General features: G+C 48.4%; 1 protein-coding gene across 1 annotated transcript in view; it reads right to left on the reverse strand.

The window, feature by feature from the left end:
* Positions 1–11104: 11104 nt before the first annotated feature.
* Positions 11105–16439, reverse strand: part of LOC127918291 (threonylcarbamoyladenosine tRNA methylthiotransferase-like) — an 87927-nt gene continuing 82592 nt past the window's right edge. Inside the window, exon 4 of the mRNA XM_052501578.1 lies at positions 11105–11213. Within this exon, the coding sequence (XP_052357538.1) occupies positions 11120–11213 (94 nt within the window). The 3' untranslated portion in view covers positions 11105–11119. The remainder of the gene's footprint in view (positions 11214–16439) is intronic.

The following is a 16439-nucleotide window of genomic DNA, read 5'->3' on the forward strand; positions in this document are numbered from 1 at the left end:
CCTCCTCATCAAGGGCTCTTTTGATGTGAGTGCCGAGGTGGACAACTGCTTTCCTTTCAGACATGATCAATTGTTCTGGTTCTCGCACGTCTGTCTCCTTCTGCTTGTTATATTTGCTGTGAAGTGAATCTGAGAGGAGAGAAGCACAGTGCAGGATGGCAGGTTTCCATTCCTTAGTGTGACTGGCTGGCCGACTGACTGGCAGGCTGGCTGGCTGGCTGGGCTGACTGGCTGGCAGGCTGGCTGGCTGGCTGACTGACTGAGATGACTGACTGGCTGAATTCCTCTGTTGCTGGCTGGCTGGGCTGGTTGACTGGCTGAATTCCTCTGTTGCTGGCTGGTTGGCTGAATTCCTCTGTTGCTGGCTGGCTGGGATGGTTGACTGGCTGAATTCCTCTGTTGCTGGCTGGTTGGCTGAATTCCTCTGTTGCTGGCTGACTGTTTAGCTGAGACGCTCAGGGCTTCTTTGAGTTCTCAGCTTTCCTTTTCCCTGATGAGCTGTGTGTCCGGCTGAGTTCAGACAGCAATGCCAAACTACAGCTCACACACAGACAGCTCTTTCACACACACATCTAAGAGCAGGCAGTGCCAACACTTTGACATGGCGGTATCATGGCTGTTTCCAAGTTCTAGAAGAATGAAAGAGAGGAGAGGGAGACAACGGCTGTATCAACATGACCTGTTCTCACACAGATCCTCTCTCTATCTCTCTCTCTCCCTCCCCTCTCCCTCCCTCCCTCTCTCCCCCTCTCACTCGCTCTCCCTCCCCTCTCCTCTCTCCCTCTCTCTCTCTCTCCCTAGCTCCCTCCCCACCCCCTCCCCTCGCTCCCTCCCTCCCTAGCTCCCTCCCTCCCTCCTTCCCTAGCTCCCTCCTCCCTCCTTCCCTCCTCTCTCCCTCCCTCCCTAGCTCCCTCCCTCCCTCCCTCCTTCCCTCCCTGGCTCCCTCCCTCCCTAGCTCCCTCCCTCCCTAGCTCCCTCCTTCCCTCACTCCCTCCCTCCCTAGCTCCCTCCCAAGCTCCCTAGCTCCTCCCGAGCTCCTAGCTCCCTCCCGAGCTCCCTAGCTCCCTAGGTCCTCCCTCCTCACTCCCTAGCTCCCTCTCTCTCTCCCTCCCTCCCTCCCTCCCTCCCTCCCTAGCTCCCTCACTCCCTCCCTCCCTCCCTCCCTCCCTAGCTCCCTCCTTCCCTCACTCCCTCCCTCCCAAGCTCCCTCCCTCCCTAGCTCCCTCCCTCCCTCGCTCCCTCCCTCGCTCCCTCCCTCCTTCCCTAGCTCCCTCCTTCCTCGCTCCCTCCCTCCCTAGCTCCTCCCCCTAGCTCCCTCCTTCGCTCACTCCTCCTTCCCTCCCTCCCTTCCCTCCTTCCCTCACTCCCTCCTTCCCTCCCTCCCTCTCTCCCTCCCTCCCTCCCTCCTTCCCTCACTCCCTCCCTCCCTAGCTCCCTCCTCATTCCCTCACTCCCTCCCTCCCTAGCTCCCTCCCTCCCTAGCTCCCTCCCTCCCTAGCTCCCTTCCTCCCTCGCTCCTTCCCTCCCTCCCTCCCTCCCTCCCTAGCTCCCTCCTTCCCTCGCTCCCTCCCTCCCTAGCTCCCTCCTTCCCTCACTCCCTCCCTCCCTCTCCATCTTAACCACTAAGACACACAGTGTCGTACAAAGCCTGTGCTGCTGGTTGTAGTGGTGTCTGGCCTTGACGTGCCAAGCTGCTGGGATTCAGGAGATCAATGATGCTACTGCTGTTGTCTTGCCTTAACCCAGGTTTCTAGAGAGAGAAACGGGTCTGTTTTTCATTGGTTTAAAGACAGCCAGAGGGAAAAATGGAACAAATGGAAGAAAACACAAATGATTCAAGCTGGCTGGTAAAGGAATGTTTTATATCTATATATATATATATATATATATATATATATATATTTTTTACAGGGACACATTTCTCTTTCACATTCCGAAGACTTTGTAAGCAAGATTTTTGAGACCATGGTCAAACAACCGTGGAAACAAAGCAGTTGTATTTCTCTATGGTATATATTAGGCCTCATGTTGGGAGGGATAAAGACTAGGTTGACTCCTGGACAAACAGTCTAAACCCCCATCAGTTCAGAAGACTAGGATGGAGTAAACAGGGTCTTGTCTAAACCCCCCTGTCAGTTCAGAAGACTAGGATGGAGTAAACAGGGTCTGTCTAAACCCCCTGTCAGTTCAGAAGACTAGGATGGAGTAAACAGGGTCTGTCTAAACCCCCTGTCAGTTCAGAAGACTAGGATGGAGTAAACAGGGTCTGTTTAAAACCCCTGTCAGTTCAGAAGACTAGGATGGAGTAAACAGGGTCTGTCTAAACCCCCTGTCAGTTCAGAAGACTAGGATGGAGTAAACAGGGTCTGTCTAAACCCCCCTGTCAGTTCAGAAGACTAGGATGGAGTAAACAGGGTCTGTCTAAACCCCCATCAGTTCAGAAGACTAGGATGGAGTAAACAGGGTCTGTCTAAACCCCCATCAGTTCAGAAGACTAGGATGGAGTAAACAGGGTCTGTCTAAACCCCTGTCAGTTCAGAAGACTAGGAGGGAGAAAACAGGGTCTGTCTAAACCCCTGTCAGTTCAGAAGACTAGGATGGAGTAAACAGGGTCTGTCTAAACCCCCTGTCAGTTCAGAAGACTAGGATGGAGTAAACAGGGTCTGTCTAAACCCCCCTGTCAGTTCAGAAGACTAGGATGGAGTAAACAGGGTCTGTCTAAACCCCCTGTCAGTTCAGAAGACTAGGATGGAGTAAACAGGGTCTGTTTAAACCCCTGTCAGTTCAGAAGACTAGGATGGAGTAAACAGGGTCTGTCTAAACCCCCTGTCAGTTCAGAAGACTAGGATGGAGTAAACAGGGTCTGTCTAAACCCCCATCAGTTCAGAAGACTAGGATGGAGTAAACAGGGTCTGTCTAAACCCCTGTCAGTTCAGAAGACTAGGATGGAGTAAACAGGGTCTGTCTAAACCCCTGTCAGTTCAGAAGACTAGGATGGAGTAAACAGGGTCTGTCTAAACCCCTGTCAGTTCAGAAGACTAGGATGGAGTAAACAGGGTCTGTCTAAACCCCTGTCAGTTCAGAAGACTAGGATGGAGTAAACAGGGTCTGTCTAAACCCCCCTGTCAGTTCAGAAGACTAGGATGGAGTAAACAGGGTCTGTCTAAACCCCTGTCAGTTCAGAAGACTAGGATGGAGTAAACAGGGTCTGTCTAAACCCCCTGTCAGTTCAGAAGACTAGGATGGAGTAAACAGGGTCTGTCTAAACCCCCTGTCAGTTCAGAAGACTAGGATGGAGTAAACAGGGTCTGTCTAAACCCCTGTCAGTTCAGAAGACTAGGATGGAGTAAACAGGGTCTGTCTAAACCCCCTGTCAGTTCAGAAGACTAGGATGGAGTAAACAGGGTCTGTCTAAACCCCCATCAGTTCAGAAGACTAGTATGGAGTAAACAGGGTCTGTCTAAACCCCCGTCAGTTCAGAAGACTAGGATGGAGTAAACAGGGTCTGTCTATTGTCAGTTCCAGAAGACTAGGATGGAATTAAACAGGGTCTGTCTGACCCCCATCAGTTCCAGAAGACTAGTATGAATAAACAGGGTCTGTCTAAACCCCTCTCAGTTCAGAAGACTGGGATGGAGTAAACAGGGTCTGTCTAAACCCCGTCAGTTCAGAAGACTAGGATGGAGTAAACAGGGTCTGTCTAAACCCCCTGTCAGTTCAGAAGACTAGGATGGAGTGGTAGGGTCTGTCTAAACCCCCATCAGTTCAGAGACTAGTATGGAGTAAACAGGTCTTGTCTAAACCCCTGTCAGTTCAGAAGACTGGATGGAGTAAACAGGGTCTGTCTAAACCCTGTCAGTTCAGAAGACTAGGATGGAGTAAACAGGGTCTGTCTAAACCCCTGTCAGTTCAGGATGGAGTAAACAGGGTCTGTCTAAACCCCCTGTCAGTTCAGAAGACTAGGATGGAGTAAACAGGGTCTGTATAAACCCCTGTCAGTTCAGAAGACTGGGATCAAGCAGGGTCTGTTAAACCCCCTGTCAGTTCAGAAGACTAGGATGGAGTAAACAGGGTCTGTCTAAACCCCTGTCAGTTCAGAAGACTAGGATGGAGTAAACAGGGTCTGTTTAAACCCCTGTCAGTTCAGAAGACTAGGATGGAGTAAACAGGGTCTGTCTAAACCCCCTGTCAGTTCAGAAGACTAGATGGAGTAAAGAGGGTCTGCTCTAAACCCCTGTCAGTTCCAGAAGACTAGGATGGAGTAAACAGGGTCTTGTCTAACCCCTACATCAGTTCAGAGCTAGGATGGAGTAAACAGGGTCTGTCTAAACCCTGTCAGTTCAGAAGACTAGAGTATGGAGTAAGCAGGGTCTGTTTAAGCCCCTGTCAGTTCAGAAGACTAGGATGGAGTAAACAGGGTCTGTTTAAGCCCCTGTCAGTTCAGAAGACTAGGATGGAGTAAACAGTCTGTTTAAACCCCCTGTCAGTTCAGAAGACTAGGATGGAGTTAGGGTCTGTCTAAACCCTGTCAGTTCAGAAGACTAGGATGGAGTAAACAGGGGTCTGTCTAAACCCCGTCAGTTCAGAAGACTATGGATGGTCTGTCTAAACCCCCTGTCAGTTCAGGGTCTGATGGAGTAAACCCCTGTCAGTTCAGACGACTAGGATGGAGTAAACAGGGTCTGTTTAAACCCCCTGTCAGTTCAGAAGACTAGGATGGAGTAAACAGGGTCTGTTTAAACCCCTGTCAGTTCAGAAGACTAGGATGGAGTAAACAGTCTGTTTAAGCCCTGTCAGTTCAGAAGACTAGGATGGAGTAAACAGGGTCTGTCTAAACCCCCGTCAGTTCAGAAGACTAGGATGGAGTAAACAGGGTCTGTCTAAACCCCTGTCAGTTCAGAAGACTAGGATGGAGTAAACAGGGTCTGTTTAAACCCCTGTCAGTTCAGACGACTAGGATGGAGTAAACAGGGTCTGTTTAAACCCCTGTCAGTTCAGAAGACTAGGATGGAGTAAACAGTCTGTTTAAACCCCTGTCAGTTCCAGAAGACTAGGATGGAGTAAACAGGGTCTGTTTAAACCCCCTGTCAGTTCAGAAGACTAGGATGGAGTAAACAGGGTCTGTTTAAACCCCATCAGTTCAGAAGACTAGGATGGAGTAAACAGGGTCTGTCTAAACCCCCTGTCAGTTCAGAAGACTAGGATGGAGTAAACAGGGTCTGTTTAAACCCCCATCAGTTCAGAAGACTAGGATGGAGTAAACAGGGTCTGTTTAAACCCCCGTCAGTTCAGAAGACTAGGATGGAGTAAACAGGGTCTGTCTAAACCCCCTGTCAGTTCAGAAGACTAGGATGGAGTAAACAGGGTCTGTCTAAACCCCTGTCAGTTCAGAAGACTAGGATGGAGTAAACAGGGTCTGTTTAAACCCCTGTCAGTTCAGAAGACTAGGATGGAGTAAACAGGGTCTGTTTAAACCCCCATCAGTTCAGAAGACTAGGATGGAGTAAACAGGGTCTGTTTAAACCCCCTGTCAGTTCAGAAGACTAGGATGGAGTAAACAGGGTCTGTTTAAACCCCTGTCAGTTCAGAAGACTAGGATGGAGTAAACAGGGTCTGTCTAAACCCCTGTCAGTTCAGAAGACTAGGATGGAGTAAACAGGGTCTGTTTAAACCCCTGTCAGTTCAGAAGACTAGGATGGAGTAAACAGGGTCTGTTTAAACCCCTGTCAGTTCAGAAGACTAGGATGGAGTAAACAGGGTCTGTCTAAACCCCTGTCAGTTCAGAAGACTAGGATGGAGTAAACAGGGTCTGTCTAAACCCTGTCAGTTCAGAAGACTAGGATGGAGTAAACAGGGTCTGTCTAAACCCCTGTCAGTTCAGAAGACTAGGATGGAGTAAACAGGGTCTGTCTAAACCCCTGTCAGTTCAGAAGACTAGGATGGAGTAAACAGGGTCTGTCTGAACCCCCTGTCAGTTCAGAAGACTAGTATGGAGTAAACAGGGTCTGTCTAAACCCCCATCAGTTCAGAAGACTAGGATGGAGTAAACAGGGTCTGTCTAAACCCCCATCAGTTCAGAAGACTAGATGGAGTAAACAGGGTCTGTCTAAACCCCCTGTCAGTTCAGAAGACTAGGATGGAGTAAACAGGGTCTGTCTAAACCCCCTGTCAGTTCAGAAGACTAGGATGGAGTAAACAGGGTCTGACTAAAACCCCCTGTCAGTTCAGAAGACTAGGATGGAGTAAACAGGGTCTGTCTAAACCCCCATCAGTTCAGAAGACTAGGATGGAGTAAACAGGGTCTGTCTAAACCCCTGTCAGTTCAGAAGACTAGGATGGAGTAAACAGGGTCTGTCTAAACCCCCTGTCAGTTCAGAAGACTAGGATGGAGTAAACAGGGTCTGTCTAAACCCCTGTCAGTTCAGAAGACTAGGATGGAGTAAACAGGGTCTGTCTAAACCCCCATCAGTTCAGAAGACTAGGATGGAGTAAACAGGGTCTGTCTAAACCCCTGTCAGTTCAGAAGACTAGGATGGAGTAAACAGGGTCTGTCTAAACCCCATCAGTTCAGAAGACTAGGATGGAGTAAACAGGGTCTGTCTAAACCCCTGTCAGTTCAGAAGACTAGGATGGAGTAAACAGGGTCTGTTTAAACCCCTGTCAGTTCAGAAGACTAGGATGGAGTAAACAGGGTCTGTCTAAACCCCCTGTCAGTTCAGAAGACCAGGGTCCTAAACCCCCATCAGTTCAGAAGACTAGTATGGAGTAAACAGGGTCTGTCTAAACCCCTCTCAGTTCAGAAGACTAGGATGGAGTAAACAGGGTCTGTCTAAACCCCCTGTCAGTTCAGAAGACTAGGATGGAGTAAACAGGGTCTGTCTAAACCCCTGTCAGTTCAGAAGACTAGGATGGAGTAAACAGGGTCTGTCTAAACCCCCATCAGTTCAGAAGACTAGTATGGAGTAAACAGGGTCTGTCTAAACCCCCTCTCAGTTCAGAAGACTAGGATGGAGTAAACAGGGTCTGTCTAAACCCCTGTCAGTTCTAGGATGGAGTAAACAGGGTCTGTCTAAACCCCCTGTCAGTTCAGAAGACTAGGATGGAGTAAACAGGGTCTGTCTAAACCCCCATCAGTTCAGAAGACTAGTATGGAGTAAACAGGGTCTGTCTAAACCCCCTGTCAGTTCAGAAGACTAGGATGGAGTAAACAGGGTCTGTCTAAACCCCCTGTCAGTTCAGAAGACTAGGATGGAGTAAACAGGGTCTGTCTAAACCCCCCAACCCAAACAGTAAAAATACCAAATAGTGATTTACAAACCGAACCATTATAGTTGTCAATGAAGAAGCGTCACATGCCAACAATGATCTAGTCTCACAGAGTAACAATGAGACGAGCAGAAATAGACCATCCGTGACCGAATGAGTAACATACAGGCTTCAGTCTCATAGAAGCACAACACATTCATTTATTCAAGGACCCCCCCAGAAAAATGTATCCATGCTTTGTCATTTCTAGATTAGACTACTGCAATGCTCTACTTTCCGGCTACCCGGATAAAGCACTAAATAAAATTCAGTTCGTGCTAAATACGGCTGCTAGAATCCTGTCTAGAACCCAACAATGTGATCATATTACTCCAGTGCTAGTCTCCCACACTGGCTTCCTGTCAAGGCAAGGGCTGATTTCACGGTTTTACTGCTAACCGACAAAGCATTACATGGGCTTGCTCTACCTATCTTTCTGATTTGGTCCTGCCGTACATACCTACACGTACGCTACGGTCACAAGACGAGGCCTCCTAATTGTCCCTAGAATTTCTAAGCAAACAGCTGGAGGCAGGGCTTTGTCCTATAGAGCTCCATTTTTATGGAACTGTCTGCCAACCCATGTCAGAGACGCAAACTCGGTCTCAACCTTTAAGTCTTTACTGAAGACTCATCTCTTCAGTGGGTCATATGATTAGTGTAGTCTGGCCCAGGAGTGGGAAGGTGAACGGAAAGGCTCTGGAGCAACGAACCGCCCTTGCTGTCTCTGCCTGGCCGGTTCCCTCTCTCCACTGGGATTCTCTGCCTCTAACCCTATTACAGGGGCTGAGTCACTGGCTTACTGGTGCTCTTCCATGCCGTCCAAAGGAGGGGTGGGTCACTTGAGTGGGTTGAGTCACTGACGTGATCTTCCTGTCCGGGTTGGCGCCCCCCTCTGGTTCGTTTCGTATGGAAGATGTTTGTGGGGCTATACTCGGCCTTGTCTCAGGATGGTAAGTTGGTGGTTGAAGATATCCTCTAGTGGTGTGGGGGCTGTGCTTTGGCAAAGTGGGTGGGTTATATCCTGCCTGTTTGGCCCTGTCAGGGGTGTCGTCGGACGGGGACATGGTGTCTCCCGACCCCTCCTGTTTCAGCCTCCATTTATGCTGCAATAGTTTGTGTCATGGGGCTAGGGTCAGTCTGTTATATCTGGAGTATTTCTCCTGTCTTATCTGGTGTCGTGTGAATTTAAGTAGTATCTCTCTCTCCCTCGCCTCCAGGAGACCTTGAGACCTTGAGCCCTGGGACCACGCCTCAGGACTACCTGGCCTCAGGACTACCTGGCCTGATGACTCCTTGCTGTTCCCAGTCCACCTGGTCGTGCTGCTGATCCAGTTTCAACTGTTCTGCCTGCGGCTAGGGAACCCTGACCTGTTCACAGGACGTGCTACCTTGTCCCAGACCTGCTGTTTTCAAATCTCTACCACACCTGTCGCCTCTAACTGTGAATGATTGGCTATGAAAAGCCAACTGACATTTACTTCTGAGGTGCTGACCTGTACAACAACTGTGATTATTATTATCTGACCATGCTAGTCATTTATGAACATTTGAACATCTTGGCCATGTTCTGTTATAATCTCCACCCGGCACAGCCAGAAGAGGACTGGCTCCCCTCATAGCCTGGTTTCCTAGGTTTGGGCCTTTCTAGGGAGTTTTTCCCATAGCCTGGTTTCCTAGGTTTTGGCCTTTCTAGGGAGTTTTTCCCATAGCCTGGTTTCCTAGGTTTTGGCCTTTCTAGGGAGTTTTTCCCATAGCCTGGTTTCCTAGGTTTTGGCCTTTCTAGGGAGTTTTTCCCATAGCCTGGTTTCCTAGGTTTTGGCCTTTCTAGGGAGTTTTTCCCATAGCCTGGTTTCCTAGGTTTTGGCCTTTCTGGGGAGTTTTTCTATATCACTTGCTGTTTGGGGTTTTAGGCTGGGTTTCTGTAGAGCACTTTGCGACATTGGCTGATGTAAGAAGAGTTTTATAAATACATTTGATTGATATGTTACTAAGAATAAACCACTATTCACACAGACAGAGTGTTTTTATACAGTGCTGCAATCCTGCACTTATAATAGCTCTCAAAACAGATGAGAGAGAGAGAGAGAGCCGAGAGAGAGAGAGCCCGAGAGAGAGAGAGCCCGAGAGAGAGACAGAGAGCCCGAGAGAGAGACAGGGAGCCCGAGAGAGAGACAGAGAGAGAGAGAGAGAGAGAGAGAGAGAGAGAGAGAGAGAGAGAGAGAACAGAGAGAGAGAGAGAACAGAGAGAACAGATAGAGAGAACAGAGAGAACAGAGAGAGAGAGCCAGAGAAGAGAGAGAGAGAGAACAGAGAGAGAGAGCCAGAGAGAGAGAGAACAGAGAGAGAGAGAGAACAGAGAGAGAGAGCCAGAGAGAGAGAGAGAGAGAGAGAGAGAGAGACAGAGACAGAGAGAGAGAGAGAACAGAGAGAGAGAGAGAGAGAGAGAGAGAGAGAGAGAGAGAGAGAGAGAGAGAGAGAGAGAGAGAGAAAGAGAGAGAGAGAGACAGAGAGAGAGACAGAGAGAGAGAACAGAGAGAGAGAGAGAGAGAGAGAGAGAGAGAGAGAGAGAGAGAGAACAGAGAGAGAGAGAGAACAGAGAGAGAGAAGAGAGAGAGAGAGAGAGAGAGAGCCAGAGAGAGAGAGAGAAGAGAGAGAGCGAAGAGTGAGAGAGAGAACAAAGAGAGAACAGAGAGAGAGAGAGAAGAGAGAGAGAGAGAGAACAGAGAGAGAGAGAGAGAGAGAGAGAGAGAACAGAGAGAGAGAGAGAGAGAGAGAGAGAGAGAGAGAGAGACAGAGAGAGAGAGAGAGAGAGAGAGCCAGAGAGAGAGACAGAGAGAGAACAGAGAGAGAGAGCTAGAGATGTAGTCTAAAGACTAGTACTAATAATGCTGTGGTGGTCCAGTCAGATTTGAGGTGTACGGATGTCTTTGAAAGGAGATCCATCTCCGGCACTTTCCCTGATTAGAATGGGCATTAAAGATGGCAGCTTAACATGACCTGGCCTCAGAGAGAAGAGATGGGGCCCTCTCCCACTCTCCCATCATCCCGTCTCCCCATTTAACCCCTGTCAGAGGGTGGCTGTAACCAGAAATCTGTGGGTCTGACGACAGGAAGTCTACTCTCCTCCTTCCTCGTGTTTTTCCACAGCCCCCTCTCAACACCCTACTCCCCCTCTGATCTCCCTGGTCCCCAGACCTCTACTCTGGTCATATAGACTAGTACCCTGGTCTCCCCTGGTCCCCAGACCTCTACTCTGGTCATATAGACTAGTACCCTGGTCTCCTCTGGTCCCCAGACCTCTACTCTGGTCTCATAGACTAGTAACCTGGTCCCCAGACCTCTACTCTGGTCATATAGACTAGTAACCTGGTCTCTCTGGTCCCCAGACCTCTACTCTGGTCTCATAGACTAGTAACCTGGTCCCCAGACCTCTACTCTGGTCATATAGACTAGTACCCCTAGTCTCCCTGGTCCCCAGACCTCTACTCTGGTCTCATAGACTAGTAACCTGGTCCCCAGACCTCTACTCTGGTCATATAGACTAGTACCCTAGTCTCCTGGTCCCCAGACCTCTACTCTGGTCTCATAGACTAGTACCCTGGTCCCCAGACCTCTACTCTGGTCTCCCTGGTCCCCAGACCTCTACTTCAGGGGTCTCCCTGGTCCCCAGACCTCTACTTCAGGGGTCTCCCCTGGTCCCCAGACCTCTACTTCAGGGGTCTCCCCTGGTCCCCAGACCTCTACTTCAGGGGTCTCCCCTGGTCCCCAGACCTCTACTTCAGGGGTCTCCCCTGGTCCCCAGACCTCTACTTCAGGGGTCTCCCCTGGTCCCCAGACCTCCCCTGGTCCCTAGTATTCCTAAGAGACGTGAAGGATGTGTCTCCATGCCACAACACTGACAGGACCTGAGGACCAGGAAGAGAGCAGACCCTGGATCAGATGATAGTGTAATGTAATGTATGACTGTATAAAGCCCAGTGTAGGAACAGACCCTGGATCAGATGATAGTGTAATGTATGACTGTATAAAGCCCAGTGTAGGAGCAGACCCTGGATCAGATGATAGTGTAATGTAATGTATGACTGTATAAAGCCCAGTGTAGGAACAGACCCTGGATCAGATGATAGTGTAATGTATGACTGTATAAAGCCCAGTGTAGGAGCAGACCCTGGATCAGATGATAGTGTAATGTATGACTGTATAAAGCCCAGTGTAGGAGCAGACCCTGGATCAGATGATAGTGTAATGTATGACTGTATAAAGCCCAGTGTAGGAGCAGACCCTGGATCAGATGATAGTGTAATGTATGACTGTATAAAGCCCAGTGTAGGAACAGACCCTGGATCAGATGATAGTGTAATGTAATGTATGACTGTATAAAGCCCAGTGTAGGAACAGACCCTGGATCAGATGATAGTGTAATGTATGACTGTATAAAGCCCAGTGTAGGAGCAGACCCTGGATCAGATGATAGTGTAATGTATGACTGTATAAAGCCCAGTGTAGGAGCAGACCCTGGATCAGATGATAGTGTAATGTATGACTGTATAAAGCCCAGTGTAGGAGCAGACCCTGGATCAGATGATAGAGTAATGTAATGTATGACTGTATAATAAAGCCCAGTGTAGGAGCAGACCCTGGATCAGATGATAGTGTAATGTTTTACCACAGACTTTACTGAGTTGATTCACCGTTTTCAATTAAAATATGTAAATAAAATGTGTATGCAAGAAAACATACAACATTTACTGTGGTTTGTTGTCCTGACAACGTCTACATTTACTGTAGTTTGTTGTCCTGACAACGTCTACATTTACTGTAGTTTGTTGTCCTGACAACATCTACATTACTACATTTACTGTAGTTTGTTGTCCTGACAACGTCTACATTTACTGTAGTTTGTTGTCCTGACACCATATACATTACTACATTTACTGTAGTTTGTTGTCCTGACAACGTCTACATTTACTGTAGTTTGTTGTCCTGACAACGTCTACATTTACTGTAGTTTGTTGTCCTGAAACGTCTACATTTACTGTAGTTTGTTGTCCTGACAACGTCTACATTTACTGTAGTTTGTTGTCCAGACAACATCTACATTACTACATTTACTATAGGTTGTTGTCCTGACAACGTCTACATTTACTGTAGGTTGTTGTCCTGACAACGTCTACATTACCACGAGACAGAGCTACAAAAGATACAATCCTACCAGGGAAAAATGATCTTTGTTGAGTGAATTACAGTAAGGGAATAATATGAAAAAAGTACCCAGGAAAAAGTGTCACATTTCTAACGTGATCTAAGACTTAAACATACGCAAGGTGGTCCATTATTTATTACAGTGGAAGCTGTGTGATGTTGGTTACTGACAGAGAAACGCGTCAGAAAAAGTGGAGCACTTGTTTTCAGACGCAGCTAGTTTGTGTAGTAGCAGCAGGGTCGCCTGAAGCAGAGGAGCTGTTAGTGTCTGTCAACCATCTCTACACTTCATCCATCCTCGCTGACAGACAGGAGAGCTGCCAACCTCTCTATCATGTCTCTGTCTCTGACTGACTACCTCACGGGACATCCCAAACTCTCTCTCTCTCCCTCCCTCCTTATCTCTCTCCCTCTTTCTCTCTCTCCCTTTCTCTCTCCCTCTTTCTCTCTCTCCTCTTTCTCTCTCTCCCTCTTTCTCTCTCTCTCTCTCTCCCTCGTTCCTCTCTCCCTCTTTCTCTCTCTCCCTCTTTCTCTCTCTCCTCTTTCTCTCTCTCCCTCTTTCTCTCTCTCCTCTTTCTCTCTCCCTCTTTCCCTCTCTCCCTCTTTCTCTCTCTCCTCTTTCTCTCTCCCTCTTTCTCTCTCTTTCTCTCTCTCCCTCTTTCTCTCCCTCCCTCTTTCTCTCCCTCCTTCCCTCCCTCCCTCCCTGTCTCTCCCCCTGACTGACTACCTCAATGGGACATCCCAACCACTCTTACAGGAGCATCTCAGGCTCATCAGAACCACACTGGTTTCAAACAGTACCAGGCCAACAGTACCAGGCCAACAGAACCAGGCCAACAGTACCAGGCCAACAGTACCAGGCCAACAGAACCAGGCCAACAGAACCAGGCCAACAGTACCAGGCCAACAGTACCAGGCCAACAGAACCAGGCCAACAGAACCAGGCCAACAGAACCAGGCCAACAGTACCAGGCCAACAGAACCAGGCCAACAGAACCAGGCCAACAGAACCAGGCCAACAGAACCAGGCCAACAGTACCAGGCCAACACAACCAGGCCAACAGAACCAGGCCAACAGAACCAGGCCAAGAGAACCAGGCCAACAGTACCAGGTCAACACAACCAGGCCAACAGAACCAGGCCAAGAGAACCAGGATCTCACTGAATGAACTTCCAACACCAGTATTATTGTTATTTTAAAGACGTGACTAGAGACCGTGGAGAGGAGTAGCTTGTGATTTCATTGTATTATTGTTCCGTAATGTAGACTTACTTCTCCAAACGAGAGCCCCCCTAGACACCTGCAGTAACTCATTTCTGATTTCTTAACGACTGTAACCTGTCCTCTGGATGCCTCTTGCTGTGTTGCCGTGTGACTCTCTCCTCAAACATTAATTACACATGAAGGTGAGAACAACATACTTCATCATGACGACACACACACACACAGACAGACACACACACAGACACACACAGACAGACACACACACACACAGGACAATGTACTACATCGTTATGGCTCAGAGGCAGCGAAGGCCCCTGGTGCAACAGCACACACCTTTACCTCTGTTACACACACACACACACACACACACACACACACACACACACACACACACACACACACACACACACACACACACACACACACACACACACACACACACACACACACACACACACACACACACACACACACACACACACACACACCTCTTTGTTATCCCCGTCAACACTGCAGATGGAGAGACAATAGCACTGGGTCCCCCCTGATCGACTCCTGGTCCCTCAATATATTAATTTGTGTCCCTGAGTGGAAACCTGCAATAAATTACACTGACCCCCCTCACTGGCAGACACACACCCAAGAGGCCACTCCTAGGAGCTGCTGCCTCCCAGAACGGCTTCAAATACTATTCGAAATGTATTTCAAACACTTTATTGGTGTTTAATTAAGCCGAAACCAATAAAACAGTCCCAGAACTGTAAAACAATGCCCGTCTCACATTCCAGGGAGAGTGGTGCATTCTGGGCTGAAAGGATTTGAACGATTTCAAATAGTGTTTGAACCCACGTCTGCTTCCCTATGAGCAGAGGAAGGAAAGCACTAAGGGCCTCAACACTAAGCCTGTGATCTGCATTGTTACAACTAAGCATTTCTTCTCCATTAATTGGAAAGCAGCTGAATCTATGGTCACATATTGTGTTTTAAAGCTTTGTATTTAGAGACATTGATTCAAAATAAAAATAAAATTAAAAAAGTGGTTTGAACTTGGAAGAGAAGTTGCAGGAAATCATTGTGTTGTTTGTGTCAACCAGGACGCGGAGGGTCGAGTGAATACTGAACCCAACACACAAAGTAGAAAACAATGAAGTCCTTTTTATAAGAGGCTCCTCAAAGTCAAAGTGGGAGAAAACAGGCGAACACCACTGGGACGACTAAACAGGAAACAATGTTGAGTTTTAAGTCTGAACGGCATCAAGGGTCCATTTGAGAAATCGTTTACGAGTCAAAGAGAGATGCTCAGTCTGAGAAACCCACAGGGGAGTTTCTGAGTCACTGGAAGAGCTGAAATGTCACCCAGGGACAACACACAGCAGACCTCACCACACTAACAGGGGAGTTTCTGAGCTACTGGAAGAGCTGAAATGTCACCCAGGTACAACACACAGCAGACCTCACCACACTAACAGGGGAGTTTCTGAGCTACTGGAAGAGCTGAAATGTCACCCAGGTACAACACACAGCAGACCTCACCTCACTAACAGGGAGTTTCTGAGCTACTGGAAGAGCTGAAATGTCACCCAGGGACAACACACAGCAGACCTCACCACACTAACAGGGGAGTTTCTGAGCTACTGGAAGAGCTGAAATGTCACCCAGGGACAACACACAGCAGACCTCACCACACTAACAGGGGAGTTTCTGAGCTACTGGAAGAGCTGAAATGTCACCCAGGGACAACACACAGCAGACCTCACCACACTAACAGGGGAGTTTCTGAGCTACTGGAAGAGCTGAAATGTCACCCAGGGACAAACACAGCAGACCTCACCACACTAACAGGGGAGTTTCTGAGCTACTGGAAGAGCTGAAATGTCACCCAGGAACAACACACAGCAGACCTCACCACACTAACAGGGGAGTTTCTGAGCTACTGGAAGAGCTGAAATGTCACCCAGGTACAACACACAGCAGACCTCACCACACTAACAGGGGAGTTTCTGAGCTACTGGAAGAGCTGAAATGTCACCCAGGTACAACACACAGCAGACCTCACCACACTAACAGGGGAGTTTCTGAGTCACTGGAAGAGCTGAAATGTCACCCAGGGACAACACACAGCAGACCTCACCACACTAACAGGGGGAGTTTCTGAGCTACTGGAAGAGCTGAAATGTCACCCAGGGACAACACACAGCAGACCTCAGCACACTAACCATAGCCTTAACAGTTCAAACCACTTCTGTTGGTTTGGCAATGCAGTACTGCATGGAACTAGGAACTCAAAGCACTGCTGCTGCACCTGCGATAACATCTGGGGAAAAAATACACGATAGCATGTAATTTGATATGAAACCACAGTGTCTATTGAACACACTGGCTGTCTACCAGTCTGGGCAGGTCAACTAACAGCACGATCAGGTGAACTCATCAACCTGAGATAATGTAGGAATGGGTGAACTAACAGCATGATCAGGTGAACTCATCAACCTGAGATAATGTAGGAAGGATTGAACTAACAGCATGATCAGGTGAGATAATGACCCTGAAATAATGAAGGAAGGGGTGAACTAACAGCAGGATCAGGTGAGATAATGACCCTGAAATAATGAAGGAAGGGGTGAACTAACAGCAGGATCAGGTGAGATAATGACCCTGAAATAATGAAGGAAGGGGTGAACTAACAGCAGGATCAGGTGAGATA

This window comes from Oncorhynchus keta, unplaced genomic scaffold, assembly GCF_023373465.1.
Source record: "Oncorhynchus keta strain PuntledgeMale-10-30-2019 unplaced genomic scaffold, Oket_V2 Un_contig_13950_pilon_pilon, whole genome shotgun sequence".
NCBI classification, from domain to species: Eukaryota; Metazoa; Chordata; class Actinopteri; order Salmoniformes; family Salmonidae; genus Oncorhynchus; species Oncorhynchus keta.